We start from the raw sequence: 27945 nt of genomic DNA, 5'->3' as shown, positions 1-27945 counted from the left end.
GAAGGAAGGAAGGAAGGGAAGAGGAAAGGGAAAGGAGGGGAGGAAAGAAGGAAGGAAAAGAGAAAGGGGGAAAGGGAGAGGGAAAGGAGGTGATGGAAAGGAAGAAGGAAGGAATAGAGAAAGAAAGAAAAGAGAAAGAGGGGAGAGAAGGAAAGGAAAGGAAAGGAAAGGAGAAACAGAGAAAGCAGAGAAGAAGGAAGGGAAAGAAAAAGAGGGAAGGGAAAGTGAAGGAAAGGAGAAGAGGGAAGGGAAAGGAAAAGGGAAGGGAAAGGAGGGGAGGGGAGAAGGAAGGAAAAGAGAAAGGAGGGAAGAAGGAGGGAAAAGGGGATGGAAGGGAAGAAGGAACAAAGAAAGAGAGGAGGGAAAAAGGAAGGGAAAGAGGGAAGGGAAAAGTGAAGGGAAAGGAGGGAAGGGAAGAAGGAACAGAGAAAGAGGGGATGGAAGGGAAGAAGAAAGGAGAAGAGAGAGGTGGAGGGGGAAAGAAAGGTAAAAAAGGAAGAGGGAAAGGAAGGGAAAGGGAAAGGAAAGGAGGGGAGGGAAGATGAAAGGAAAAGAGACAGAGGGAAATGAAGGGGAGGGGAGAAGGAAGGAAGGAAAAGAGAAAGGAGGGAAGAAGGAGGGAAAGGAGGGGATGGAAAGAAAGAAGGGAAGAAAGAAGGAAAAGAGAAAGAGGGGAGGGAAGGGAACAGGAAGGAAGGGAGGATCACTGTAATTTTTTAAAGCATTGCTAGTCTTTCATACTGAAAATATGCTGAGGCTGCATTTGGGCAAAAGAGGAGGAGGAGCAAACTATTCCCCCCCCCCCAAAAAAAAGATTAACAATCACTAAAAACAAGTGGCGGAGGACAGAAACCAAGCACACATGATGAAGGTCATTCCTAGCAACATAGATCAATCATCGCCATCATCATCATCGCAACCTGGCCCACCGAAACGACAAGGCTATGGATGAAACACGTCACAGCGGTACCCATAATTGTCATCGGGGCACTTGGTTACCATGTCCAAGAATTTTATCAGATACATTCAAGAAATTGCAGCTTCCTGCAATAACACCAGCGGAACTGCCCAAAACTGCGCTACTCGGGACGTTGTACATCTTAAGAAGGTCCTTGGGTTGATCCCTCGGACGCCGGCAGCAACCCGTATCAACCGTTAGCACCAGTCAATGGTATTTGTGACGCCTTTTTGAACGTTCAGTTGACTTGAGTTTCATGTTTAATGAATAAAAGAGATTAATCATCATCATCATCATCATCATCATCTGTTCCATTGCGTGCCAGGAGCGGACGTGCCCACATAATTCTATGCAACCTGCCCCCGCGCATGCACGTGACCCCCCCACACTCTGCTCCTGGCACGCGATGGCCCGATATGCCCATTTCTCTCTCTCACCTGGCTCCGGAGCCTTTCTAGGAGTTGGGGGAGGGAGTGAAAACAGCCTCCCCACCCCCCGGAAGTCCTCCAGAGGCTGAAAACAGCCCCTCTGCCAACTTCCGGTGGGACCAGAAGGCCCGTTTTTTGCTGTCCCCAGCATCCAGGGCCTCTCTAGGAGTCTGGGGAGGTCAAAAACGGCCTTCCCCATCTGCCACCCTGCCCGGAGGTCCTCCGGATGCCAGAAACGGCTCATTTGTCAACTTCTGGAAGTTGGTAAACGGGCCGTTTTCTGCCTCGGGGTGGGGGAGGACATTTCCCCCCTCCCCCCGACTCCTAGAGAGGCTCTGGAGCTAGGTGTGAGGGAAAAAAACGGGCGTTCCTCACCACCACCCGAGGCCCTCCAGAGGCAGGAAACAACCTGTTTCCCTACTTTTGATGGGCCCAGAAGGCCCGAAAATCAGCTGGCCGGCGCATGCATGAGCACCGGAGCTGAGCTCGCATGCCCACTGATATGGCTACACATGCCTCCTGTGGCACACGCTTGCCACAGGTTCACCATCACAGCCCTAGTCGCAAACTTTTACCTCCAAGCCAAAGGAGGTTGTCCCGCCGCTTCAACACAAATGCTTTGAGACCACGTTCCTGGACCGCACAGTGTCGTGACCCAGGCCCAAGTAGGTAGTAGTAAACTCAGTCAGTTTAAAAACAAAGAAACTTTATTAGAACAGCTGAGAATTCACTCATTCTCAGCGTCGTCCAAACTAAATCAAAGCAAATTCTTCCCAGCACAATTCCTCAGTCTTATCACCAAGCTTGGTCTTAATTAGGCAAACTGCCAAAGGCCTTTCTTGGCAAAAGTTCAAAAAGCAGAAGACGCCGATAAGAAACAAATGCAGCAAGACAAAGCTATCAACGTTGTTTTCCAGCAAAGAGCCCAAATGCCGTTGCTGGTCTTTTAAGCTTTATGGGAGGGGCCAATCATCTCTTGGCCCTACTGCTGAGTCGTCCTCTTTGCTTGAGCTGCTCTTGCCTTCTGGCAGCTCTTCTCATGCCTGCATTAGGAACAGGCTCCTCCTGTTCCTCTGCCTCACTACTGTCAGCCTCTGGAGGCTCCGGAGTCCGCACATCACTCCCCAATGGCCCTGGCCCCACCTCGGCCTCCAACGCAGAGCCCTCATCTGGGCCTTCCCCAGTCTACAGGACTGGCCCACACTCTTCCTCAGCCTCATCATTGTCTGACTCCGTTGCCAGCTCTTCAGGCTGCTGGCAGACCACAATACACAGGACCCCACAGATCAAAAGCTTACATGGGCCATCACTCACCGTTACGGATGGCATTCCAGTCAACGTTGGCGAAGAACGGATGGCAGCACAGACCTTCGTAGTCCAACCGTTCTCTCGGCCCACACAGTAAACTCTGCAGCAGATCGAGAGATTGGTGGCTGACCTTGACATCCTCCGGGAATTTTAAGAACCTCTGCATTTGAAACAAGAAAATAAAGCTCACTCGGACGGGAGGGAAAATTCTCAAAGCTTCCAAATTCGAAGCAAATAAAAATAGTCACCCAAAGAAACACCTTCCTCCAGAATCCTTGTTGGTAGCATCACCAGGTCATTTTGAAAGCTGAATTAACTTTCGCAACGAAGCCTCCGCATTTCTGACTTAAAAAAGAGGATGTTTTATCCTGGCCCTATCCAGGCGGTATTGCTGCTAATAATACATCCATCGGCGGCATTTCAAGGTTTTGGTGGAAGAGAAAAAGGAAAGCTGGCTTTGATCCCGGGTCCTGGAATTGAAGTTTTATGACTTCTTCTAGAACCTGTTTCGTATCATTTGATTTTATAAGGTTATTTTACAGGTGGTCCTTGACTTACAATAGTTCATTTAGTGACCATTTGAAGTTACACGGGCATTGAAAAAAGTGAGGACCATTTTTCACATTAATGACCATTTATGACCTATGGTCACATGTTCTAAACTCAAGACCGCTTCGCAACTGGCTCATCCCTCTACCAGGAGCCTCCTGCCTGTGTGATCATTGTCCCCTCCCTCACCGTCCCCTCCTGTCTCTGATCCCCCTCCCTATATCCATCCTCCTCAGCCCTTGCTGCTACAAAGCTCCACATCCCCCACCCAAAGGCCCCTAGCCCCCATTCCCCGTCCCCATCTTTAAGCCAGGATCTTGAACTCGAAGAAGTTTGGTGGGCGACATGTCGATGCTGAGACAGCCAGCCCGGGCTCCGCTGCCCCTTCTTCCATCACCCTCCTCAGCCACAATCTCCCTACGGGCCCAGCCGCTGAAGTAGTAGGTCAAACTTTACGTGCATCGTACATTGTCACCCAAACCCAAATAGCTCCAAGTCCACTTGGAGAAGCTAAGTGTTGTGGACTGTCAGCCCCGCCAGCAACCGAATGAGAGGAGGAGGAGGCGTGAGAGTCAGGATTAGCATCAGGGCAACCTGAGCGCTCCGAGGGGGAAGAGGGAATGGAGCTGGCAGAGAGAAAGACAGAGACAGAGAGACAGAGGCGGAGCCTGGGCCATCAGATGGAGAGTCAACAGCCCCCAGGTCTGGAGGTGACTGATGAGAAAGAGGAGGGACAGCTGGGTCCAGTGCCTGACGTGCGGATGCCCTGAAGGCAGAGGAGAGGAGAGCAGTGGAAATCTATGGGCTGGTCCTTGGGACGGAAGAGCCACCACTGCTAGCAAAGCCCCACCCTAGCCCTGGGGATAAAAGGCAGGGGGCTAAAATGAATAGATGTGGCAGACAACTATTCATCTTCCGGCCAGCCGGACATTAGCCTGCGGCGAGAAACTTTCTCGCTGGGGCTGCCGGCGCTCCTCACAAAGGAATCTTTGAGTTAACTTCAGGGGATCGGTCGTATTTGGGCACCTGGGTCAGAACCGTAAGAGAAGCTCCACTGGTACCTGAAAATTCATGACGTTGTTGGACGTTTTGGCTGAGGTCCCTTCGGTAAACGGCGATTTCCCGTAGGTCATTTCATAAGCAACCACCCCTAGAGACCACCAGTCGCATTCTGAGCCATAGGAAGCTTTGCCGTTGTTCAAAACACTCAGGACCTCTGGGGCCATATAGTCAGGAGGGCCAGCAGGTATCTTGGCATCCACCTTTAGAACAGAAGAGATTGATGATTATTTCATGTTCCTCCTGAGAACTGGAGTGAACAGGTTAAGCTCTAGGTATGTTCGTATACGCTCACCATAATGTTCCATTAAACACATTACCCACCAGAGGAACGAAGGGGAAGTTAATATAAAGCCTTGGTAAGACCACACCTAGAGTACTGCGCCCAGTTTTGGCCACCTCGCTATAAAAAAAGAGGTTGAGATTCTAGAAAGAGTGCAGAGAAGAGCAACCAGGATGATGAGGGGACTGGAGGCTAAAACATACGATGAACAGTTGCAGGAACTGAGCATGGCTAGTCTAGTGAAGAGGAGGACCAGGGGAGACATGATAGCAGCCTTCCAATATTTGAGGGGTTGCCACAGAGAAGAAGGGGGTCGAACTATTTTCCAAAGCACCCGAAGGCCAGACAAGGAACAATGGATGGAAAGCGACCAAGGAGAGATTCAACCTAGAAATAAGGAGAAATTTTCTGACAATGAGAGCAATCCACCCATGGAACAGAAGTTGCCTTGGGAAGTTGTGGGAGCTTCCATCACAGGAGGCTTTCAAGAAGAGACTGGACTGCCATCTGTCAGAAATGGTGTAGGTTCTCCTGCTTGGGCGGGGGAGTTGAACTAGATGACCTTACAAGGTCCCTTCCAACTCTGTTCATCTGTGAATTCCCAGATCATTCTAAATAAAGGTAATCCCCAATGTATTTTTACAATGGCTATGATCATGATCTATCGCTATGGTTGTACGTACACTGAGAGCTTATGCACCGGAGACAAAATCCTTGCATGTCTAATTTATTTGACCAATAAAGAATTATTCTAATTCTTATGATCATAAATGAGAGTGCAATATTTGTTGTCTCAACGCGCGCACCAGTGGGGCTACGGCCACGACCCACGGGACCCCCAACCTAAACAATACTCCCCGTGAATTAACCACAGTGAAAGGTTAAGGACTACTCCTGACTTATAGTCTGGGTAAATATTAAGACTGTGTGGTTCTTTGCATTCGGAGGGCAAACGTGCAGCAAACCAGATCTCGTCTTCCAATTCTGACGCACTGCTGAGCCCGAGGGAATTCCCTCTCTCTGACGGCTGCAATAAAAGAAAAGCCATTCCTGGGTTGGCAGATCATGGTAAAGGCCTGCGAGATGTTTGAAGGCCCTAAGAAATTGCATCAAATTACGTTGTTCAGGGCCAAAAAAAGGATTGCATCTGTAAAGAGGGTTCGGTGAATTAACTAATCTGCTTAGTTTAAATTAGTTTTAAATTAAATTAATATATCTATCTATCTAGCTCTATCTAGCTCTATCTCCATCAGTATCTATCCTTCTATCTATCTTTCTATCTATCCAGCTATCGATCTACCCATCCATCCATCCATGTCTATATATCTACATATCTATATATCTCTAGCTATATAAATATCTATATATCTATCGATCGTGTTTCCCTGAAAATAAGACCCTGTCTTATTTTTTTTTTTTAACCCTGAAATAAGCGCTTGGCCTTATTGCCATGCGCTCAAAAGCCCGATTGGGCTTATTATCAGGGGATGTCTTATTTTGGGGGAAACAGGGTATCTATCTATCTATCTATCTATCTATCTATCTATCTATCTATCTCTAATCTCTATAAATATATGTTTATAAATATCTCTATTTATCTATCTATCTCTATATCTATAAATCTCTCTCTCTCTCTGTTTGTCTGTCTGTCTATCTATCTAAATATCTATGTATGTCTCCATCTCTATCTATCTATCTATCTTTCTATATCTATCTATCTATCTATCTTCTATCTACAGTATATATATCTATATCTATTTCATCTATCTATCTATCTATCTATCTATCTATCTATCTATCTATCTATCTACAGCATATTTATATCTATTTCTCCATCTCTTTATCCATCCATATCTATCTATCTATCTATCTATCTATCTATCTATCTATCTATCTATCTTCTATCTACAGTATCTATATCTATTTCATCTCTCCATCTGTCTATTTATCTATCTATCTATCTACAGTATATTTATATCTATTTCTCCATCTCTTTATCCATCCATATCTATCTATCTTCTATCTACAGTATATATATATATCTATATCTATTTCATCTCTCCATTTATCTATCTATCTATCTATCTATCTATCTATCTATCTATCTATCTATCTACAGTATATTTATATCTATTTCTCCATCTCTCTATCCATCCATATCTATCTATCTATCTATCTATCTATCTATCTATCTATCTATCTATCTATCTATCTATCTATCTATCGCTTTAGCTTTGTCTACTTGCTCTGCCTACTTGTGCCAGCCTGCTTTCCAAGTGGCAATGAAGGATCCTTGGCAGCAGAGATGAGCAACCAAGATGATTAGGGGATTGGAGGATAAAACATATGGAGAACAGTTGGTGGAATTGGAAATGTCTGTAATGAAAAGACGGACTAGGGGTGACATGATAGCAGTGTTCCAATATCTCAGGGGCTGCCACAAGGAAGAGGGGATCAAGCTATTCTCCAAAGCACCCGAGGGCAGGACAAGAAGCAATGGGTGGAAACTCATCAAGGACAGAAGCAACCTAGAACTAAGGAGGAAGTTCCTAACGAGTAAGGACAATTAACCAGTGGAACGACTTGCCTCCAGAAGTTGTGGAGGGGGGTTGGACTAGAAGACCTCCAAGGGCCCTTCCAACTCTATTATTGGGGTCTTAAGTGGAGAACTACCTGTAACCCAAAAGCTAAGTGTGAATCCAGTTAACACATTTTGAGACACTAACCTTCTATCTAAGCTAAATCCCGACAAACCTCCTTGGTGATGTACCCGATCCTTTGAAACAAGTTACACCCCCCCAAACCCCCAGATATCTTTCCTATTAAATTTTTTGCACGATCGTTAATAGCACAGCTCTTCAGAAAGGCGCACAAACACAAAACCAAATTCGACTTGAATCATGCCCATCATGTATGATTGCATTAAGTGATTTTCGATTTTAATATTTATATTGTAAGCCACTTATTCGGTAAGAGGCACCGAGTTTCTGGAAACGGAGGAGGTAAGTTCTAGCAATAAATAATAAGTACAATCGCACGCTCTCCTCAAGAGAAAATACATTTTGAATCTTGATTTCTGCACCAAACCCAGACCCGGTCCCCAAGTTCTCATTTTTAAGAACCTCCCAAGTTTCTTCGGGACACAGTTTAAAAACTCGTTTTCTCTTCCCTCTCTTCTTTGCTGTTAGTTAAGTTTAAACAAAATCCCAGCTGGCTGAAGGAAATGCAAAGGAGGCCAAGTAGTATTTTAATTATAATTTTGCATTGTTTAAAAAAAAATAATAATTGCTCAAGGTCAGTAGAAAAGGAACGCTAGAGTTTTTTTTAGCCAGGACTCATTCAATCTGTACAATTCTATCGGTTCAATTAGTTTAATCAAGCGGCATTTTCTTACCGCAATGAGAGACAAACAGTTCTAACTGATAATCAAACCCACCATTATTTGCCCGACCGTAACCTCAGCTTCTTCAAATTACTCATTTGATGTTTTTCCTCCAAAATCAAAACGCGCGTGGTTAAACTCAAAGGCGAGGGCACAGCTACCCATGATCGATGTCACCCACACTTTGAGACAGATGTTCCCTTCAGGAAAACGCAGGATAATTGAAAAGAACAACAACAACAACAAAAACTAATAAGAGAAAAGGAAAGAAAGAGTAAAGGGGGCTCCTTTGCCCGGCTAGGTGGCTCAGTGGCTAAGACACTAAGCTTGTTGATCCGAAAGGTCGGCAGTTCGAATCCCTAGTATAGGTGAGCAGGGGGGGTTGGACTAGATGACCTCCAAGGTCCCTTCCAACTCTGTTACTGTATTGCCCCGAACCAAGAAATTCCCAACCTATATATGTGGGATGCTAGGCAGAGGGAGATATATCTCTCTATGGCAGCGGTTCTCAACCTGTGGGTCGGGACCCCGTTGGGGGTCGAATGACGGTTTGCCAGGGGTCGCCTAAGACCATCGGAAATATGGGAAGTATACTTGCGAGTCGAAGAATCGCGCTCCAATGGTTGACTCCACAAGCCAGCTGCAGGCTCTTCAAATCGCTAGCCGAATTCGGCTTCAGGCGCGATGAATTAAAAAAGAGAGAAATCTTTGTTCTGATGTCTCCCTCTCAAGCCAGCTGCAATCACTCCCAATCGCTAGCCTAATCTGGCTTCAGGCGCGATAAACTTAATAGGGGAGGAGTCTCCGCTTTAATGCCTCCGTCCTCAAGGCAATCGCAAGCAGTTCAGATCGCTAGCCAATACGGCTTCAGGCGCGATAAATTCAAAAAAACAGTTTGCCGCTTTTTGTCCCCTTCTGCGGCTGCTGAGGCGCGCTGAGATCCTTAGGGGTCGCCACATCGTGGGGAATTGTATTAAAGGGGTCGCAGCACGATAAAGGTTGAGAACCACTGCTCTATGGGCACAATGAGAGTGTATCTGCTGAAAAAAAACCTCCACCCTGGCGTCAGGAAGGGCATCCGGCCAGTAAACACTCAGCTCCATTCAGTTGCCCAGACTCGACCCTGCAAGGGATTATGGGGATCATTAAAAGACGATAATATGTCGGATGCTACCTGACTAAAAAATGTGATGGAGTGCAATAGGGAGGTGGACGATAGGCATTCTAGAATAGTAAGAGGCAACTCAAATATCAGGTGTGAGAGAAAGAGGGTGAAGACAGTTCCTCTTCAAGAGTTCCCAGAATATATTGTAGATGCAGGTGGTAGAGTACTCAATCTGGCAAGTTTTGTCTGTTGATGTGATACAACAACAACAACAAAAAACCTCAGCTTGAAAGAATCACCACATGTCACTCTTGGATTTCGAGCTTGACATGTGGTGATTGAGGGATCCTGGGAGTTGAAGTCCACACGTGGTGGTTGAGGGATCCTGGGAGTTGAAGTCCACACGTGGTGGCTGAGGGATTCTGGGAGTTGAAATCCACACATTATGTGATGGAATGTATTAAAGAGGTGGATCCTCAAGAGGGAAGATTCCAGAGGAGGAAGAGGCAACTCAGCCTGGATATTATGTATGAGAAAGGGAGTGAGGACAGTCCCTCCCCAAGAGTTCACAGACTATACTGTAAGGACAAACAGTACTCAGTCTGGCAAGAGTCTGTCTATAGGTATGAAACAATAAAGAACTCAGTTTGGAAAAATCACTTGGTTTGGGGCCTGACACATGGTAACTGAGGAATCCTGGGAGTTGAAGTCTGCACCTGGGGGCTGAAGAATTCCATTCCATTCCAGAGAAGGAAGAGGCAACTTAGCCCAGATGTCAGGTGTGAGAGAAAGTAGGTGAAGACGGCTCCTCCTTAAGAGTTCCCAGAGTATACTGTAGATGCAGAGAGTAGTGTCTTCAGTCTGGCAAGATTCTGTCTATAGGTGTGAAACAATGAACTCCGTTTGGAAGATTCACCAAGTGTGATTCTTGATTTTAGGCCTGACAAACTATAATCTACAATCCCTGGCAATGCTGGTTGAGTATCCAGGGGCTGCGATTCAGCATCGCGTTAAAGAGTCACTGTAGCCATGGTTTAAACCTTGGCAACTTTAAGACTTGTGGACTTCAACAAAGCAAAGCTGACTGAGGAAATCTGGGAGTTGGAGTCCACAAGTTGCCAAGGTTGGAGATCCCTGGTTTAATCAAAGTATCAGGCAAGATGCTTGTTTCAAGAATTTGGTCTTCGGGCCAATTTAATTTGGCCCCGTCGCTTCCCCCCACCCCTCAAGATCGTCACCCCTCGTCTGTGTAACTCTGTGATACAATGGTGATGGAGGGCACTATCCGAGATTAAATGTCAATCTTTAATTTCCCTGTTTCAAAATATATATATATATATATATTTATTACCGTTTTATCCGCCGTCATTTTGGCAGCCGACCCAAAATCCACCAGCTTGATGTGCCCTGTTCTGTCGATGAGGATATTCGCTGGCTTAACGTCTCTGGAAGAAATAAAGAGGGGGAAAATAGGAATCAATAAAACTCTCTTTCTGAAATTAAAATGGCTTGCCCCATCACGCTGCTGAAACCATTACAAGGATAAGTATTTTTTTTTTTTTTTTTAAAAGACGCTTCCCAATCTTCACAACAATTTCCGACTACATTTTATTAGAAACCAGCTGGGTTCATACAACCGTAACCCTATTAAAAAGTTAGTTCTATGTGTAAACTAAGTCAGAAGAACCGTATTTTTCAGACTGTAAAACACACTTTTTTGTCTCCCAATAGAGGGTGAAAATATCTGTGCGTCTTATAGACCGAATATCGCAAAAGCCCTGCCCACCCGCCGGCTGTTTTTTGGCCTCCACATGCCCTGTTTTCAGCGTTTTTCAGGCCTTTTTTCGGCCCATTTTTGAGGCTTTTTTCAGCCCATTTTTGAGGCTTTTTTCGGCCCTTTTTTTTTTCCCCAGGAAAAATGGGTCAAAAAAAAGCCTCAAAATGGGCAAAACAAAGCCTTGAAAACAGGCTGAAAAAAGCCTCAAAAACGGGCTGAAAAAAGCCTCGAAAATGCGCCAAAAGAGCCTCTAAAACAGGCCCGCACAAAAAAGCCTCGCACAGGCCGAAAAAGCCTCAAAAACTGGCTGAAAAAAGCCACGAAAATGTGCCAAAAGAGCATCTAAAACAGGCCCGGAAAAAGCCTCAAAAATGGGCCAAAAAGCCTCTAAAATAGGCCAGAAAAAGCCTCAAAAATTGGCCAACAAAGCCTCCAAAACAGGCCAGAAAAAACCTCCAAAACAGGCCAGAAAAAGTCTCAACAGGCCAAAAAAGCCTAGAAAATAGGCCAAAAAAGCCTCGAACACAGGACGAAAAAGCCTCAAAAACGGGCTGAAAAAAGCCTCGAAAATGCACCAAAAAAGCTTCAAAAACAGGCTGAAAAAGGCTTTGAAAACAGGCTGAAAAAGGCTTTGAAAACAGGCCGCAAAAAGTCTCAAAAACAGGCTGAAAAAAGTCCTGAAAAAAGGCTGGGAAAGGCCAAAAAAAGGCCCCAAAATGGGACGTCCGGAGGCCAAAAACTACCCTCCCCAGGACGGTTCAACCCCACCTAACAGCTAAAAATTGTAAATATGGCTCAGAGGGGACCATATCATCTTCAATAGCTTTTACGTTGTTCATACTTCTTACTCAAACTTTTTTCTACCATTCTTGGCCTCCAAAAATGAAGGAATGTGTTAGTTTTTCATTTATTTTATATCCCGCCTTATTTTTACAAATAACTCAAGGCAGTGAACAGATCTAATCTTCCTGCTTCCTCCTATTTTACCCATAACAACAACCCTGTGAGGTGGGTTGGGCTGAGAGAGAAAAACTGGTCCGAAGTCACCAGCTGGCTTTCATGCGTAAGGCGGGACTAGAATTCACAGTCTCCTGGTGATTGGCCCAAAGTCACAAACTGGCTTTCATGCATAAGGTTTATTTTTATTTATTTATTTATTTATTTATTGGCTTTTTATACCGCCCTTCTCCCGAAGGACTCAGGGCCGTTTACAGCCAAGATAAAACGACAATAATATACAAATAAAACAATGAATTAAAAAACTTATTAAACATATGGCTGAATTAAAACATTTAAATCATAAAACCCCATAAAATTTATAAAATTTATATCAAATATTAAAACTATTAAAAATCCTATGCCAGTCCTGCGCGAATAAACAAATAGGTCTTCAGCTCGCGGAAGTGGAACTAGAACTCCCGGACTCCTGGCGATTGGCCCAGTCACCAACTGGTTTTTATATGTAAGGCAGGACTAGAATTCAGTCTCCCGCTTTCTAGCCTGGTGCCTTAACCATTAGTCCAAACTGCCTCTCTGACGTTTGGTTAGGTATACAGATGCGAACCTGAAAAACTCACCGATGCACATAACCCATTTGATGGATGCTATGAATGGCCAAAACTAATTCTGCGAGATAAAACTCTACGGCGCTTTCATCCAGTTGATCTTCGTATCTGTTTAAGAGTGAGAGTAGATCTCCTCCCGGCTCATAATCCATAATCTTCACGTCATTTTGGAAGTAATCAGGCACACATAAAGAGGGAAGTAAAATTTGTGAAGTTAGTGGTATTAAAGACGATGCAGCCTCTTGAAAATTAAAAAGTACGGTCTGCATTTTTATTACATGTTCATATCACATAGATACGTGTGTGTACACACACACACACACAATTTGACTCAACACAAGTGAAAGCCAAACGAACGACTTTGTGGCTCAGTGTGCAATCGATTCGATATCCATCACATGTCAGGAATACGTGGGTTCGTCACAATCATAGTTCTAGTTTTTAATACGGATGAAAATTGTGTGGGGTTTTTGTTTTTTTTTACATTGGAAAGGCCTTGAACCCTCTCGCCTAGCGCCTCCATAGATGAAAAAATTCCACACCGCCAGTAAAATACAAAATCAAAAGTTTGATTCTGCCCGAAATGATCCTTTCCAAGAAATGTTTTTTTTTCCCTAGAACTGGTAATTTCATCTATTGTGGTACTTGCAAAGGGAATTGCATTGCATAATGAGAATTTCTATTTACTCTTTTCCCCTCCCCTGTCTGTTTAAGGGTGCAACCTCTGTAACAAAAGGAAGAATATACACACAAATATATAATTTTTATGCTTTTGAGGCAGTCTTGGCTCTTAGCGACTGCCTGGACAAGTCCCTGCAGTTTCCTTGGCAACATTTTTGGAAAAGGTTTGCCCTCGCCTGCTACCTCCCACGCGGAGAGAGAGAGGGACTGGCCCAAAGTCACCCAGCTGGCTTTGTGCTTAAAGCAGGACTAGAACTCACAGTCTCCTGGTTTCCAGCCTTAACCTTCGTCAGCTTCCGGACCTTCGGACCTTCCGCCGCGAGCTTAAAACATACTTATTTAATTGCGCAGGACTGAGTTAGATTTTAATTTATGGGTTTTAAATTGGGTTTTATTTCTATATTTTTAATTATCGGGCTTTTAGAATAAGTTTCTTAATTGTTTTTATATTGTATTTATGTGTTTTTTAAGTGCCTGTAAACCGCCCTGAGTCCTTCGGGAGATAGGGCGGTATATAAATATGATCAAATAAATAAATAAATAAATAAATAACCACTATACCACACTTCCTAAAGTAGGGAGAGAGGCGACGCTGACACACATACGCCTCTATTTTTCCTTCTGACGCACTTCAAAAGTTTTCTCCACTTGTGACAGGTAGTCCTTTGAGGGGTGCGGTGGCCTAGAGGTGGAGCTCTCGCCTCACAATCGGGAGGCGGTGAGTTCGATCCTAGGTAGAGGCAGATATTACTCTCTCCGGGCACAATGAGGAATATATCTGCCGAACAAAACTCTGCACTGGCAACAGGAAGGGCATCCGGCCAGGAAACACTCAGCTCCGTTCAGTTTGCTCCGACTCCATCGCCTCAAGGGATTATGGGGATCGTTAAAAGATGACGACGACGATGATGATTACAGGTAAACATTGACTTACAACAGTTCTTTTAGTGACCGAAGTTAACAACAGCCCTGAAAACAGGGACTTACGACCGTTTTTCACACGTACAACCATTGGGGGCACCCCCATGGCCACGGGATCAAAATTCGGCCACTTGTCAACTGCCCTGCATTTATGACGGTGGCAGCGTCCCCAGCGTCACGGGAGACCCCTTTTTGCAATCTTCTGATAATCCCAGGCAAGAGAGGCGACGGATCCACCTCAACTTCACTGCGGTTGCTAAGTCAGTTGTTGACTAACTGAACAACCGCAGTGATTCACTTAACAACCGGGAGTCATCAAATGAGGCAAAACTCGCTTAGCAACATCAATTGATTGAGATTGTACGCCGAGCTTGTACTTTGAAAGTGCTGCTTAATGCAACGCCATCGTGAGGCCGTCATTAATCTACACGAGGCCATTCGCTGGGCGCAGGGGAAACGCTGTACGCCTTACCAACGCGGGCCTGAAAGATTTCAAGTAGCCCCTCTTCAAAAAAGCTAGCACGTAAAAAAGATTTAAAGAGGGACACATTTGAAATATGCAGATTATCTGCTCTTCATGCTCCATAAGCTGTCACCTTCGGTTGAGTATCTATCCTAATTGCCCTCTAAAAACTGCTCTGAAGCCAGCATAGCGCAACTCAGCTCAGTCAGCGGTGGGCTACTGCCGGTTCGGACCGGTTCTAGCGAACTGGTAGTTCCGACCATCAGCTGGCCCCGCCCACCCGCACCCAGTCTGAGGGGTGTGTTACCACCACAGTATTTTTTTTTTTACCAGAAAGGAAGTCATCTGTGCAGCAAGTTTGTTAAAATTACTCGAGGCGTTTCAAGAGTTATGCTGGAACACACACACATAGACACACAAGCGCGCGCACACCAGGGGTGTCTTAGCCCCACAGTATTTGTTTCCAGAGGGTAAGTCATATGTGTACCAAGTTTGGTTGAAATTCCTTGAGGTGTTCCAGAGTTATGCTGGAACACAGACACACAGATCGACGGGTGTTAGGGGTGTCCTAACCCCACAGAATTTTTTCCCAGAGAGTAAGTCATCTGTGTACCAGATTCGGTTGAAATTGCTCGAGCCGTTCCAGAGTTATGCTGGAACACACAAACACACAGACAGACAGACACACAGACATACACAAACACACACCCCAAGGGTATCTTACCCCCAAGTATTTGTTTCCAGAGAGTAAGTCATCTGTGTGTACCAAGTTTGGTTGAAATTGCTTGAGCTGTTCCAGTTATGCCTCTGGTGGCTCAACGGACTAGGTCTGTCTGTTATTAACACAGCTGCTTGCAATTACTGCAAGTTCAAGTCCCACCAGGCCCAAGGTTGACTCAGCCTTCCATCCTTTCTAAGGTAGGTAAAATGAGGACCCAGATTGTTGGGGGCAATTAAGTTGACTTTGTATATAATATACAAATGGATGAAGACTATTGCTTGACACAGTGTAAGCCGCCCCGAGTCTTCGGAGAAGGGCGGGATATAAATTCAAATAAAAACACACACACACACCCTGAGAGGTGTTATGGGTGTCTTACCCCCACAGAATTTTTTCCCAGAGAGTAAGTCATCTGTGTACCAGGTTTGGTTGAAATTGCTTGAGCTTTTCCAGAGTTATATTTCCTTCTTTCCGGCTCACCTGATTCCCGCGCTTCCGCTGTTCTACTTACCCAGGCGGCCTTAGAAGGTAAGCAGCTAAGTTTCAAATTTTGAAGCGTTTGGCCCGCGCGCTCACCGAACTGATGGTTAAACCGGTAGCAGCCCACTACTGAGCTCAGTCTAACAGCCAACTACATGCCTAAACGCTACAAAGCCACGACGGGTTTGCCAACCCTACAAACCTTACCAAGTAAAGATTCTTTTTATCCTGGAATGCGTAGTGGAGACGCGGGATCCAAGGACTGGCATTCTGGGACAGTATATTTCTCTCTTCCTCAAAGAATACCTAAACCGTTGTTGTTTTTTAAAAAAAGAACAAAATCATTAAATTCATGAAGGGGCCGGGAAACGTGGATCTAATTTTGAATGTTGGAGTTGTATCCGAAACAATCATGCAGATCACAAGCTATAGAGATTGTTTAGGGCTAATATTCCATTTGGAGATGAAGTGGCTCAGTGGCTAAGATGTGGAGCTTGTCCTTCCTTTCCTTTCCTTTCCTTTCCTTTTTTCCTTTCCCTTCCCTTCCCTTCCCTCTTCCTCCTTTCCTTTCCTTTCCTTCCCTTTCATCTTCCTCCTTTCCTTTCCTTTCCTTTCCTTTCATCTTCCTCCTTTCCTTTCCTTTCCTTTCCTACAATTCTCTCCCTCCCTCCCTCCTTCACTCCTTCCTTCCTTCCTTCTTCCCTCCCTCCTTTCTTTTCCTTTCCTTCCTCCCTCCCTCCCTCCTTCATTAACTCCTTTTCCTTCCTTCTTTCCTTCCTTCCTTCCTTCCTTCTTTCCTTCCTTCCTTCCTCCCTCTCTCCCTCCCTCCTTTCCTTTCCTCCTTCCTTCCTTCTCTGTGCCTCCCTCTCTCCCTCCCTCCTCTCCTCTCCTCTCCTCTCCTCTCCTTTCTTTCTCTCTCTCTCTCTCTCTCTCTCTCTCAACCCCCCCCTCATTTTTTGCCTACACCCCTCCATTTTTTTGCCTAGCAGGCTTCAGCTTTTTTGCCTTTTAAAAAATGCTTTCAAAAGTAAAAAAAAAAAAAAAAAGGCTCTGACGACCGCGTGGCTCAGCTGGGCATTGGCGGAGGAGGAGGGATTTTTGCTATCGGTTCTCCAAACCACCCGCCACCATCGCTACCGGATCGGGCGAACTGGGAGCATTTCACCCCCTGGTTTTGCCCCTTTTGGGGCAAGCCTTTGGGGCTGCATTGACACAATGCAACTTTTGCCAGAGTGTCGCAGCTGATCCCCTCCTCAATCGTCCGTTATGTCCTAGAAGGACAGAGCAGAACATTTTATAGCAAGCCTGTCTGTATTTTTGACAGGGACCCTAGGGAGACGCCAAGGACTGGATTTGCAAATTTCCTGCAACTGCTATTAAACCTCTGCGGTTAGAAAAAATTTTCCGCCGAGCAGGGACATACCTGCTCTTGCGCCAGCAGCGCCTCCTTGCTCATCACCTTCATGGCGTAAATGTCACCCGTTGCTTTCTCTTTCACCACCTGGACTTCGGCAAAACGGCCACATCCGATCAGAGTCCGGATTTCAAAATCTTTCAGGCTGGGTTGAAGTTCCCGGAATTCCGTTATTGAATCTGAATCTGCAGAAGAACAGGAAGGCAGGGGAAGTGGAGGCGGGTGGGGGAAGAGAAGGAGCAAGCCATCACATAAGCGTTTCTCGACTTCAACAGCTCTAAGATGTGTGGACTTCAATTCCCAGAATTCCCCAGCCGGCAGAGGCTGAAAAAGACTGCATTCGTTTGCCTGGGTTGAATTTTACCAAATCAATCCTGTTTTGTTGTGACCGAGGCCCAAGTAGTGATTACCAAACACAATTCAGGCCTGAACAAACATATTTTATTAAAACAGCCGAGAATTAATTCATTCTTAGCTTTGTCCAAAACAAAATTCTTCATAAAACAGTCCTTCGGCTTTATCACCAACCTTTGTCGTCTTTGGCAACCTGCCAAAGGCTTTTCTTGGCAAAACCCCCACAAAAGTCAAGAGACGCTGACAAGAAGCAATGGAATCAAGGTTGCTTTTCTACAAAGAACCCAACGGCTCCTTGCTGCTCTTTTAAGCATTATGGGAGGGGCCAATCATCTTCTAGCCTTACTCCCAAGTCGTCCTTTTTGCTTTAGCTGCTCTTGCCTTCTGGCAGCTCTTCGCATGTGTGCACTAGGAACAGACTCCTCCTGTTCCTCTGCCTCTCTGCTGTCCGCCTCTGGAGGCTCTGGAGTCCGCACATCGCTCCCAGATGGCCCTGGGCCCATCTCTGCCTTTGACGCAGAGCCTTCGTCCGGGCCTTCCTCTGACTCCAGGACTGGCCCGTTGTCCTCCCTATCCTCCTCATTGTCCAACTCCACTGCCAGGTCCGCAGGCTGCTGGCGGACCACAACATGTTTCACCCATAGTATTGCTTTTATATCCTCTACTTCAGGGGTATCAAACTGAAGATCTGGGGCCCTGATATGACCCACGGGGTGCTTAGATCTGCCTGTGGTGCCACTCTGGAAACAATGAAGAACTGGCCCGCGGTGCCTCTGCCAGCAAAAATGAAGGAAGGAAGGAAGGAAGGAAGGAAGGAAGGAAGGAAGGAAGGAAGGAAGGAAGGAAGGAAGGAATCCTATGGAGAGGAAGGAAGGAAGAAAGGAGGGAGTGAGGGAGGGAGGAAGGAATTCCATGGAGAGGAACAAAGAAGGAAAGGAGGGAAAGGAGAAATAGAAAGAATAGAATAGAATAGAATAGAATAGAATAGAATAGAATAGAATAGAATAGAATAGAATAGAATAGAATAGAACAGCATAAGGATAGGATAGAATAGGATAGGATAGGATAGGATAGAACAGCATAAGGATAGGATAGGATAGGATAGGATAGGATAGGATAGGATAGGATAGGATAGGATAGGATAGGACAGGACAGATTAGAATAGAATAGAATAGAATAGAATAGAATAGAATAGAATAGAATAGAATAGAATAGAATAGAATAGAACAGAACAGAACAGCATTAGGATAGGATAGAACAGCATAAGGATAGGATAGGATAGGATAGGATAGAACAGCATAAGGATAGGATAGGATAGGATAGGATAGGATAGGATAGGATAGGATAGAACAGCATTAGGATAGGATAGGATAGGATAGGATAGGATAGAACAGATTAGAATAGAATAGAATAGAACAGAACAGCATAAGGATAGGATAGGATAGGATAGGATAGGATAGGATAGGATAGGATAGAATAGAATAGAATAGAATAGAATAGAATAGGATTTTTTATTGGCCAAGTGTGATTGGACGCACAAGGAATTTGTCTTTGGTGCATACACTCTCAATGTACATAAGGAGAATAAAATACATTCATCAAAAAGAAAAAGATACCAGACAGTGATAGTCAAGGTTACCAATAAGCTATCAAATCGTACTAGGAAGCAAATAAAAACAATCTAAATTGAAAGATACAAGCGACGGGGTTATACTAATAACTGGGAAGAGATAGATACTAGTAAGGATGAGAAGAATAGTAACACAGCCTTAGTAAATTATTTTTTGACAGAAGCTCTAAGAGGAAGTGAAGAAGACATACGCTTCTTTAAAAAATTGCCCGCGTGTTTGGTTTCCATCCGCAGAGGATTTCTGCTTTCCTCATATAGCACCATAAGGGAGTCCAGAATTCCTTCTCTGGAGAATGGAGACATCTGCTGTTTTGCCAGGGATGGCAACTTCCCCTGAAAACAAACAGCAGCTCTTAGTGAAACAGGAACGGAAGAGTCGTATTTATACGCAATTCATAAAATGGTCCTATTTTAGGAACGTTTTTATGCAGTACACCGGGTCGTAAAGATGTTCCCGACTGTATTAACTCGTCAGCCAACGGAACAGCCCGCCACATGAAGCGGTGCGTTGGGCTCAAATGGGGCAGATCGAATAGGAAACAAATTCACAAGCGAAGTTACCTGAAGAAGCAAGTTAAGGCGAGAAGCCCGGCTGGCAATAGAGTCCATTGTGCCCAGTTCTGCTGGAGGGGGTGTTGCATATTTAAATTTTAGCATCGTTTATCGGCCAAAAAAAAACCCCAGCTCCGGTAAGATAGAACCTGTAGTACAAAATCTCTATTAGAAGGATTAACAACACAACAAAAAGGAGATATAAGGTTTTTGGCTCTTTTAGTTCTTACATTCTGGTTTTAATCATTTTTAAAAGCAGTTTGATCTAATAGTCAAGAATAAGAATAATTTAATTTTTATACCGCCCTTCTCCCAAAGGACTCAGGGCGGTTTCCAGCCAGGTAAAACACAATAAAACATACAATATACAGTTAAAAACCCATTTAAAAAACCTATTCAATTTGGCCCATTAATTAAAATACACATTAAAACCATAAAAACCCAGTTAAAATTACTAATAGTTTTATGCCAGTCCTGCACGGAAGAATAAGTACGTCTTCAGCTCGCGGCGGAAGGTCCGGAGGTCAGGGAGCTGTCGAAGTCCTGGGGGAAGCTCATTCCAGAGGGCAGGTGCCCCCACAGAGAAGGCTCTCCCCCTGGGGGTCGCCAGCCGACATTGTTTGGCTGACGGCACCCTGAGGAGGCCCTCCCTATGGGACCGCACAGGTCGATGGGAGGCAAACGGCGGCAGCAGGCGGTCCCGTAAATAACCCGGTCCTGAGCCACAGAGCGCTTTAAAGGTGGTACCCAACACCTTGAATTGCACCCGGAAGACAACAGGCAGCCAGTGCAGTTTGCGCAGGAGCGGTGTTATATGGGAGCCATGAGTAGCTCCCTCTATCACCCGCGCAGCCGCATTCTGGACCGGTTGGAGCCTCCGGGTGCTCTTCAAGGGGAGCCCCATGTAGAGAGCATTGCATGTAGAGAGCATTGCATCAAGGTAGAGACTTAGGTGAGTTCCAACTTAGGCATGGAAGCAGCTAAGTGGCTTTAGGCCAGTCATTCTGCATTCAGTTTCGGTCGCCACGATGTAAAAAAGATGTGGAGACTCTAGAAAGAGTGCTGAGAAGAGCAACAAAGAGGATTAGCGCAGCTGGAAGCTAAAACAGACAATGAACAGTTGCTGGAACTGGGGATGTCTAGTTTAATGAAAAGAAGGATTAGGGGAGACATGATAGCAGTCTTCCAATATCTCAGGGGCTGCCCCAAAGAAGAGGGAGTCAAGCTATTCTCCAAAGCACCTGAGGGCAGAACAAGAAGCAACGGGTAGAAACTCATCCAGGAGAGAAGCAACTTAGAACTAAGGAGAAACTTCCTGACAGTCAGAACAATTAATCAGTGGAACGGCTTGCCACAAGAAGTTGTGAATGCTCCAACACTGGACGTTTTTAAGAAGATGTTGGATAATCATTTGTCTGAAGTGGTGTAAGGTTTCCTGCCTAAGCAGGGGGTTGGTCCCTTCCAACTCTGTTATTCTATTCTATTCTATTCTATTCTATTCTATTCTATTCTATTCTATTCTATTCCATTCCATTCCATTCCATTCCATTCCATTCCATTCCATTCCACTCTACTCTATTCCTATTCTTATTTCTATATTCTATTCCATTCCATTCCATTCCATTCCATTCCATTCCATTCCATTCTATCCTATCCTATCCTATCCTATCCTATCCTCAGGCTGGTGGTTGTGAAGAAAAACAGTGAAGGAAAGAATTATTGTATGGGTTCACCTTGAGTTACTTATAAAAAATAATGAAGGCAGATTAAAAAAACAACAACTAAAAAGCAACTCAGCCAGCATACACTGAAAAGAAAGATTTCATAAGCGATACTGTTTGATTAATAGGCAACCACCCCAAGGAACCTTATTACTGGATATATCAGTTTATAATCGCTCCTCTCAGGCCCACAAGGCAACCAAGCAATCCAACGGTGACACGCAACCGTTTAAAGACAACCCACCCACCCCCGGAGGAAAGAAAAGGATCGCTAAAATAATTTTCCTCCCAGCTCAAAGAGCTCGGCTGAAGAAAGACAACACTCGGTCGTTCAGGGACGAATGTGATTCTTGCTTCCACAGTTTGACGATCAGGAGGGACATAAAAGTTATCAAACCCTGACTTTAAGCCACAAATGGGTTTCCTGGCCCCATTCTTTTTCCTCCCCGCTCTGGTCTGATGGATCACCATTAGCAAGATGTCAGAGAGAGAGAGGTGGGGAGGGAGAAATGATGATTTTGAGGCAGCTGTTAGCAACGCTGGGACAGTCATTGCAATAATAATTAACCTCCCCAGTTTTCTCCCTGCTGGGGTGAAGATGCTCCTCATCCTTGCCCAAGGAAGACGGGGAAGTTATGGTTCACCTGCCCCATCCCAAAAAATAAAATTGGAATGGAATGGAATGGAACAGAAGGGAAGGGAAGGGAAGGGAAGGGAAGGGAAGAAAATAATAAGTAGAATTGAATGGAAGAATAGAATAGAATAGAATAGAATAGAATAGAATAGAATAGAATAGAATAGAATAGAATAGAATAGAATAATAAGTAGAATGGAATGGAATGGAATGGAATAGTAGAGCAGAGCAGAGCAGAACAGAACAGAATAGAATAATAAGTAGAATGGAATGGAATAATAGAGGAGAGGAGAGGAGAGGAGAGGAGAGGAGAGGAGAGGAGAGGAGAGGAGAGGAGAGGAGAGGAGAGGAGAGGAGAGGAGAGGAGAGGAGAGGAGAATAGAATAGAATAGAATAGAATAGAATAGAATAGAATAGAATAGAATAGAATAGAATAGAATAGAATAGAATAATAAGTAGAATGGAATGGAATGGAATATTAGAGTAGAGTAGAGTAGAGTAGAGTAGAGTAGAGTAGAGCAGAGCAGAGAAGAATAGAATAATAAGTAGAATGGAATGGAATGGAATGGTAGAGTAGAGTAGAGTAGAGTAGAGTAGAGTAGAGTAGAGTAGAGTAGAATAGAATAGAATAATAAGTAGAATGGAATGGAATAGAATACAATAGAATGGAATGGAATGGAAGAGAAGAGAAGAGAAGAGAAGAGAAGAGAAGAGAAGAGAAGAGAAGAGAAGAGAAGAGAAGAGAAGAGAAGACAGTGGAGTGGAGTGGAGAAGAGAACAGTTGGAAGGGACCTTGGAGGTCTTCTAGTCCAACCCCCTGCTCAGGAAGGAAACCCTGGCCTATACTTTTTCAGACAAATGGCTGTCCAATCTCTTCTTAAAAACCTCCAGTGTTGGAGCATTCACAACTTCTGGAAGCAAGTTGTCCCACAGATTAATTGCTCTACCCATCAATTTCCCCTTAGTTCTAAGTTGCATCTCTCCTTTAATCTTCCACCTGTTACTTCTTGTCCTGCCTTCAGGTGTTGTGGAGAATAGGTTGACACCCCCCCCCTCTTCTTTGTGGCAGCCCCTCAAGTATTGGAAGATTGCTATCATGTCACCCCCTAGAATAGAATAGAATAGAATAGAATAGAATAGAATAGAATAGAATAGAATAGAATAGAATAGAATAGAATAGAATAACAGAGTTGGAAGGGACCTTGGAGGTCTTCTAGTCCAACCCCCTGCTCAGGCAGGAAACCCGATACCGTTTCAGACAAACGGTTGTCCAGTCTCTTCTTAAAGACTTCCAATGTTTCCACCACTTCTGCAGGCAAGCAGTTCCACGGATGAACCCTTGAATGCATCGTCCCAGTCTCACAACTACTATTTCCGCAAACAGGAAATTATAAAAACGGGAAATTATACTTACGGGACCGTCTGCTGCCACCAATTGCTTCTCACCGACCCGTGCGCTCTCACAGAGAGGGACTCCTCAGGGTGCCGTCGGCCAGGCAGTACCGACTGGCGACACCCAGGGGAAGGGCCTTTTCTGTGGGGGCTCCCACCCTCTTGAACGAGCTTCCCCCAGGACTTCGCCAACTTCCTGACCTTCGAACCTTCCGCCGCGAGCTTAAGACACATCTATTTATTTGCGCAGGACTGGACTAGAATTTTTAAATTTTAAATTTGGTTTTAATGGGGTTTTATTATTTATATTTCTATTTTAAATATTCGGCCTATTGAATAAGTTTTTTAAATTAATGTTTTATTCTGTATATATTTATGTTTTTATGTGGCTGTAAACTGCCCTGAGTCTCTAGGGAGATAGGGCGGTATAAAAGTATGAACAAATAAATAAATAAATAAATAAAAGATACAGGTAGCCCTTGATTTATGACCACAATTAAATCCAACATTTCTGCTCCTAAGCAAAAGAAGTTCAGTCAGCTTTGCCCCATTTTACAGATTTTGCCTCAGTTGTTAAGTGAATCATATGGACGTTAAGCGAAACGTGCTTCCCCCGTGGGCTTTGCTTGTCAAAAAACGACTTGGAAGGGGGCCAAAAGGTGATCACATGACTCCAGGGCATTGCAACCGTCATAAATACATGCCAAGTGCCCAGTTCTGATTATTTGACCGTGAGGTCCCTGGGACAGATTTTGTGTAGAAAATGGTCGTAAGGCTGTTTGTTCAATATCGTTACAACTTCAAACGGCCACTAAAGGAATGGTTGTAAGTCAAGGACTGCCCATGCGGGAGGGAGCAGGTGACGCAACAAAACAAAGAGGTGCCTTATTTGACGATATTTATAACCCATTCCAAACCCAGCCTATTCGAGGCAAGATACAAGAGGGAAAACAAACAGTAACAAGTAAAATAATCCAAAGCAAACTCATGAGTGAGCGAAAAGTAAACACATGGAATAGAAGGGGGGGGAGAGCAGAACAGAAGCAAGAAGGAAGTAGAGAGGGAAGGGAAAGGAGAACAAAAAGAAGAAGAAAGTAGAGAAAGAAGGGAAGGGAGAACAGAAAGAAGAAGAAAGTAGAGAAGGAAGGGAAGGGAGAACAGAAACAAGAAGGAAGTACGGAAGGAAGGGAGAAGGAAGGAAGGGAAGGGAGAACAGAAAAAAATAGAGAAGGAAGGGAAGGGAGAACAGAAACAAGAATAAAGTAGAGACGGAAGGGAAGGGAGAACAGAACTAAACAAGAAGAAAGTAGGGAAGGAAGGGAGAACAGAAAAAAGAATAAAGTAGGGAAAGAAGGGAAGGGAGAACAGAAACAAGAAGAAAGTAGAGAAGGAAGGGAAGGGAGAACAGAAAGAAGAAGAAAGTAGAGAATAGAGGGAAGGGTAGGGTAGTTTTCATGGCCAAGTGTGATTGAACACACAAGGAATTTGTCTCCTGTGCATAAGCTCTGTGTACACACTCACAACAGCAAAGTCACAGACCATAAATCCTAATGCAATATTAATCTGTAATGCAGAGTTATGAGCTAACAATATCATAGCAGGCTTCCCCCCGCCCCGCTTCCCCAGTATGGACTGAACCGATTACGGGTGTAAAATTCTTCTCGGATTTATACAGGCCGTCCTCAACTTACGACCACAAACGAGCCCAGCATTTTGGTTGCTAAGTGAGACATTCGCGAAGCACCCCGCTTTAAAACTTTTCTCACCCCCGTTAAGCGAATCATTGCAACGGTTCAGTTAAGAAGAGGCTGGACAGCCACCCGTCTGACAATAATGCTAGGGTCTCCTGCTCCAGAAGGGGGTTGGACTAGATGACCTCCAGGGTCCCTTCCCACCCTGTTCTTGGTTTTTCCTATTCTGCTGGCTCGTGGCACCTGAGAACTCGGGTTCTGCCATTCGAATTGCCTTCCAGGTTAATTTATTCAATTCAGCAAAATTCCAGGTTCACTTAATTCAAATTCAGCAGCACCTCTGAGCATGTGCAGAGAACCCCTTGGGCTGGGCAGCACCACGTGCCCCCCCTCCCCGCGCTTCCCTCCACGGAGGCTTACTCGCTCCCAGTTCCCAGCGCCCGCCGCCTCCTCGGAAGCGAGGACCCCGACCTTCTTCAGCGACCGCCCGTCACAACGACCCGCCTCGCCGCTCCCGCCATCGGCGTTTGAACGGAGCCCGCCGGGAAGCCCCGCCCTAATCTTCGCCCCGCCCTCCCTTCCCAGCTCCGCCCACCCGGCCATCGTCGCGTCATCCGCGCTCTCCGCCAATCCCCGCCGGGGATGACGTCACCGAGCGCGCGGGGAGGGGTGCGCGTGGCGTGCGTGGCCCGCGCGCTGCTGACGCGTCCTCTGGGGGCGTGGCCGAGCGAGTCCCAACGGTCAAAAGGGAGGGGCGGGGCGAGGAAGTCACGTGTCCCGCGAGAGGCCCGCGTTGCGGGCTGCGTTCCCACGACGTGTGTTGCGTGTTCGGCTGCTGTTTTTTTTCCTTTTTTTTTTTTTTTTCCCTTTCCTGAGCTGGTGGCGCCCTTTGGCTGATCCATGAGCTCACTAAACCTTAGGGAGCCGTCGTGACGAATGGCTTGCCAGCAGGGAGGAGAAGACAGGACAGGAGGGGACCTTGAAGATCATCTAGTCCAACCCCCCGTTCAAGCAGGAGTGAAGGCATGCACACCTTTAAGGCAAAACCCCCAAGCCAGGCGGTGCAGTGCAGAGCTGGGCTGGGCTCCTGCGAAAATGGATCCTGATAATAATATCATTATTATTTAGAACTAATAAATTAATAATAATAATAATAAGCCTGACTAGGTGGCTCAGTGGCCAAAACACTGAGCTTGTCGGTCAGAAAGGTCGGCGGTTCGAATCCCTAGTACGGGTCTCCTGCGTGAGCAGGGGGTTGGACTAGATGACCTCCAAGGGCCCTTCCAACTCTGTTACTGTTAAAATCATATTTTTTATTATTATTAGCTGGGCTGTCTCACCACGAGATGACTGACTGGCTTACAATGTTAACATACATATATACATACATACATATGAGATATATATATATATTTGTTTTCTGAGGTTTTCATATATATATATACATACATATGAGATATATATATATATCTCCGCGTAAAATTGGAAGTGTCTTGGCGACGTTTCGACGAAGTCTCATTCGTCATCTTCAGGCTTCAGCTTCGTGCTTCTGGGAGCAATGTGTGATCGCAGCTGTTTCTTCCTTTTTAACTGCTAGTGGGGGTTTGAACTGATTGGGTGGGAGCTTGGCTGTGCTCTGATTGGATGGGGGTTTTTTTGTGCTCTTTTGTGCACTAGCAGTTAAAAGGAAGAAACAGCTGCGATCACACATTGCTCCCAGAAGCACGAAGCTGAAGCCTGAAGATGACGAATGAGACTTCGTGATCATAAGACCGCAATATATAAGAAAACACACAACAATCATATATATATATATATACACACACACACACACACACACACATATATATATATATATACATACATATTTTATATATATATATAAAATAATATGGTGCATAAGAGCACCAGTGTGCCTACCGTCCCTGCCCTAATGTTCCCTGTAATTGTATTCATTTTATCCATTCCATTCCATTCCATTCCATATTTTCTGTTCTGTTCTATCCTATCCTATCCTACTCTACCCTACCCTACTCTATTCTATTCTATAAGAATTAGCCCTTTTTAAAGCTTTGTATATTGCCTTCCATCCTATCAAAGCTGGGTTCCTGCAGCATGTTTATTAAGTAAATTAATGCATTAATATATTTTGATTCATGCCCTTTATTTATATTAATGCACACCACTTACAAAAGTTCGCTTAGCGACCGTTCGATGCATTGAAAAAAAAAGTGATTTATTGACCGTTCCCGTTTATGACCAAGCGGTCTCGCAAGGAATATCAATGCTTCCGTTCTCCTCCATCCAGTCAGAAATGGAAGAATTTTCTTGGATGAGAAGCGAAACATCTTCAAAAGAAAAAACAAAGACAGTCCAGTTGCCTCGGGGTGGGTGGGGTGGGGAAGCACTTTTGAGACTCCAAGCTAATAGCGCATTTGTTGTGACCCAGGCCCAAGTAGGTGGAAGTAAAGTAAACACAATCAGTTCAAAAACGAACAGACTTTATTAGAACAGCTGAGAATTAAACTCATCCTCAGCGTCCTCCAAACTAAATCAAAGCAAATTCTTCCTAACACAACTCGTCAGTCTTATCACCAACCTTGGTCTATTTAGGCAAACTGCCAAAGGCTTTTCTTGGCAAAAGTTCAAAAAGCAGAAGACGTCGACAAGAAATAAATGCAGCAAGAAAAGGAGCAAAGCTATCAACGTTGTTTTCCGACAAAGAGCCCAAACGCTGTTGCTGGTCTTTTAAGCCTTATGGAAGGGGCCAATCATCTCTTGGCCCTACTCCTGAGTCGTCCTCTTTGCTTGAACTGCTCTTGCCTTCTGGCAGCTCTTCTCATGCGTGCATTAGGAACAGGCTCCTCCTGTTCCTCT

At 45.0% G+C, this 27945-nt stretch overlaps 1 protein-coding gene across 1 annotated transcript in view; it reads right to left on the bottom strand.

Annotated features, from left to right (window-relative positions):
• CIT (citron rho-interacting serine/threonine kinase) overlaps positions 1-25603 on the bottom strand; it is a 127407-nt gene extending 101804 nt beyond the window's left edge. The window contains exons 1-9 of the mRNA XM_058158309.1: positions 25489-25603; positions 19640-19779; positions 19270-19411; positions 17104-17279; positions 15888-15986; positions 12427-12569; positions 10424-10517; positions 4305-4505; positions 2701-2854 (exon numbers count right to left, since the gene is read on the bottom strand). Of these exons, the coding sequence (XP_058014292.1) occupies positions 2701-2854; positions 4305-4505; positions 10424-10517; positions 12427-12569; positions 15888-15986; positions 17104-17279; positions 19270-19411; positions 19640-19735 (1105 nt within the window). The 5' untranslated portion in view covers positions 19736-19779; positions 25489-25603. The remainder of the gene's footprint in view (positions 1-2700; positions 2855-4304; positions 4506-10423; positions 10518-12426; positions 12570-15887; positions 15987-17103; positions 17280-19269; positions 19412-19639; positions 19780-25488) is intronic.
• Between the last annotated feature and the right edge of the window lie 2342 nt (positions 25604-27945).

The sequence above is a fragment of the Ahaetulla prasina genome, chromosome 15 (genome assembly GCF_028640845.1).
Source record: "Ahaetulla prasina isolate Xishuangbanna chromosome 15, ASM2864084v1, whole genome shotgun sequence".
Classification (NCBI taxonomy): Eukaryota; Metazoa; Chordata; class Lepidosauria; order Squamata; family Colubridae; genus Ahaetulla; species Ahaetulla prasina.
This window is presented reverse-complemented; position numbering and strand designations above follow the sequence as displayed.